Here is a 2,028-nt window from a genome sequence, read left to right as displayed (position 1 = left end):
TTGAGTATCGTTAACATCACTTTAATTTGTAATTGAGTACATTTCGCGAATTGTGTACAGTTTGGGTTCAATCAGAATATAGGGTTGGCAGAAACTTGCGGCCGCCTGCTAAAGTCGAAGGTAGGCGGAACTAGTCGTGAGCTGTGGAAGAGTTTCCAGTAACCATATAAGTAGTGTTCCGTTTAGACAACCTACTGCGATATCTCGAATATTGTACGACTTGAAACATGGAGTGGTCTTTGTTCAACACGTTCGGTTGAAGGAGACCCTCGCAAGCGAGAGAGTCAGCCTTGGCTTATTTAAATCTCCAGTTGGAACCAAATTGATATGTAGATGTGTGTTTCGTAAGTTCAGCTGACTAGGAGGGTGGTTCCAAAATTATGCCCCCAATGTCGTATTTAGATTTGGCATTAGCAACCCTGACTCTTGATCCTGGCTACCTTAGACCCTTACTATTTCCTTTTCTGATTACCTTGAACTTTGTTTTGCACACACACACTTTGGTTACGGCGTTTATTCTCACGTGTTTATTTCCTTTTCAGACACAGTTGCGATTTCAAACTCTTCTTCTAAATGGTGCTTTTCTCTCAGTATTTTCTGGAAGCGTTTACACGTGCTATTGCCATTTGGATATTGCGTGTCGAATAAATATACACAAGATTTACAAACTCTCGTGTTTTTTTTTCAAAGTCGTATTGTATCGCTTGTCAGGTGTTTGGATCCTGACAGTCACTCATGGAATGTATGCGTAGCCCCGGGAGGTTTAGTTAACGCTTGTTTTAACTTAGTCCACCATGCGTGAACTACGAAAAGGTTACGCCGGTGCTTCGGCTGACTGAGCAGGATAGGGTAACTGAAGGGTTGTCGGTCAATTTTCGGAGACAATGGTCTAACATCTTCGTTGATGTTCACGTGGATTGATGGGGGTATCTAAGTAGATGAGCCGGTGTCACCGGTCACGTGGTTGTCATCGTTTGGTGCGTTCCATCCAAGGTAGCTCAGTGGCTAAGGCTCGAAACAACTTGTTTGAACCCAGCCATGACTTCTCGGTTGAGCAACCCGACAGCATCTCAGTCCTGGTGTTTCTTTCGAATCATACGACAACTGCGCACCGAAAGTTCCAAGAAGACGCCACTTCCCACCGGTTAGTTAGGTAATTCATACTTCGTTACAAAGTCATTGAATGGGTGGGCTCGAACCCTCGCCTCATGCTTGCGGGCAGTTATATCAGTCCCGGTGGTTTTGCTAAAGGTTGGAACGCCAGAGCAGGTTTTGTGAACCTGCGTCATCTACGGCGTAGGCGTGACATCAGCTTAACCGTCAAGGGTCGAGTTTACAATGCTGCGGTACGCTCCCTATTACTGTACGGATCAGAAATATGACCCCTTCGTGTCGAGGACGCCTAAAGACTTTCAGTGTTTCATCATCGATTTCTTCGGAGCATTGCTCGAGCCTGGTGGGAACACCGGATAAGCACTGATGAAGTTCGCCGAATGTTATTCGGAAAAAATAACTCACCATCGATTGATGCACCGGTCACACTGCATAGGTTACGTTGGCTTGGCCACGTGCTGCGTATACCAGTCGACCGACTTCCTCGAAGGGCTCTTTCCGCACAACCACGTGAAGGGTGGAAGAGAGCCGGAGGCGGTCAAACAATGACCCGGTAGCGAAGTATACGAGCCATTACCAGCAAACTCAGCTGCACTGGTCATTGCTCTCTTCCTGGATGGGGATAACGAGACGGGCCATAATAATGATTAGAGACATTGTCAGACATGGCCCAATCGCGCACTCAATGGCGCTCGCGCATCCTAACTATTGTCTTCAATGCATAGCTCGCTTTCGAATCCCCCCGTTTAACAGTCTACCTACAGTGCTGTATTTTCGCACGAATTTATCAGCTCCCGCCTCCAATGTACAGCTACCTACCCCCCCTCCCCGAATCATCGGTGAAAGAAACTGTGACATGTGCAATCAGTGTACGACAAGTACGCATTTCTTACAAATAACAGTATATATATATAT

At 46.4% G+C, this 2,028-nt stretch overlaps 1 protein-coding gene across 1 annotated transcript in view; it reads left to right on the top strand.

Moving 5' to 3' along the window:
• T265_15317 (hypothetical protein) overlaps positions 1-648 on the top strand; it is a gene marked incomplete at both ends in the record, with an annotated part of 18,407 nt that extends 17,759 nt beyond the window's left edge. Inside the window, one exon of the mRNA XM_009177558.1 lies at positions 543-648. Within this exon, the coding sequence (XP_009175822.1) occupies positions 543-647 (105 nt within the window). The remainder of the gene's footprint in view (positions 1-542) is intronic.
• Positions 649-2,028: the final 1,380 nt, after the last annotated feature.

This window comes from Opisthorchis viverrini (assembly GCF_000715545.1).
Source record: "Opisthorchis viverrini unplaced genomic scaffold opera_v5_439, whole genome shotgun sequence".
NCBI lineage: Eukaryota > Metazoa > Platyhelminthes > Trematoda > Opisthorchiida > Opisthorchiidae > Opisthorchis > Opisthorchis viverrini.
The sequence above is the reverse complement of the archived record's forward strand: the minus strand, read 5'-3'. Positions and strand labels throughout refer to the sequence as shown.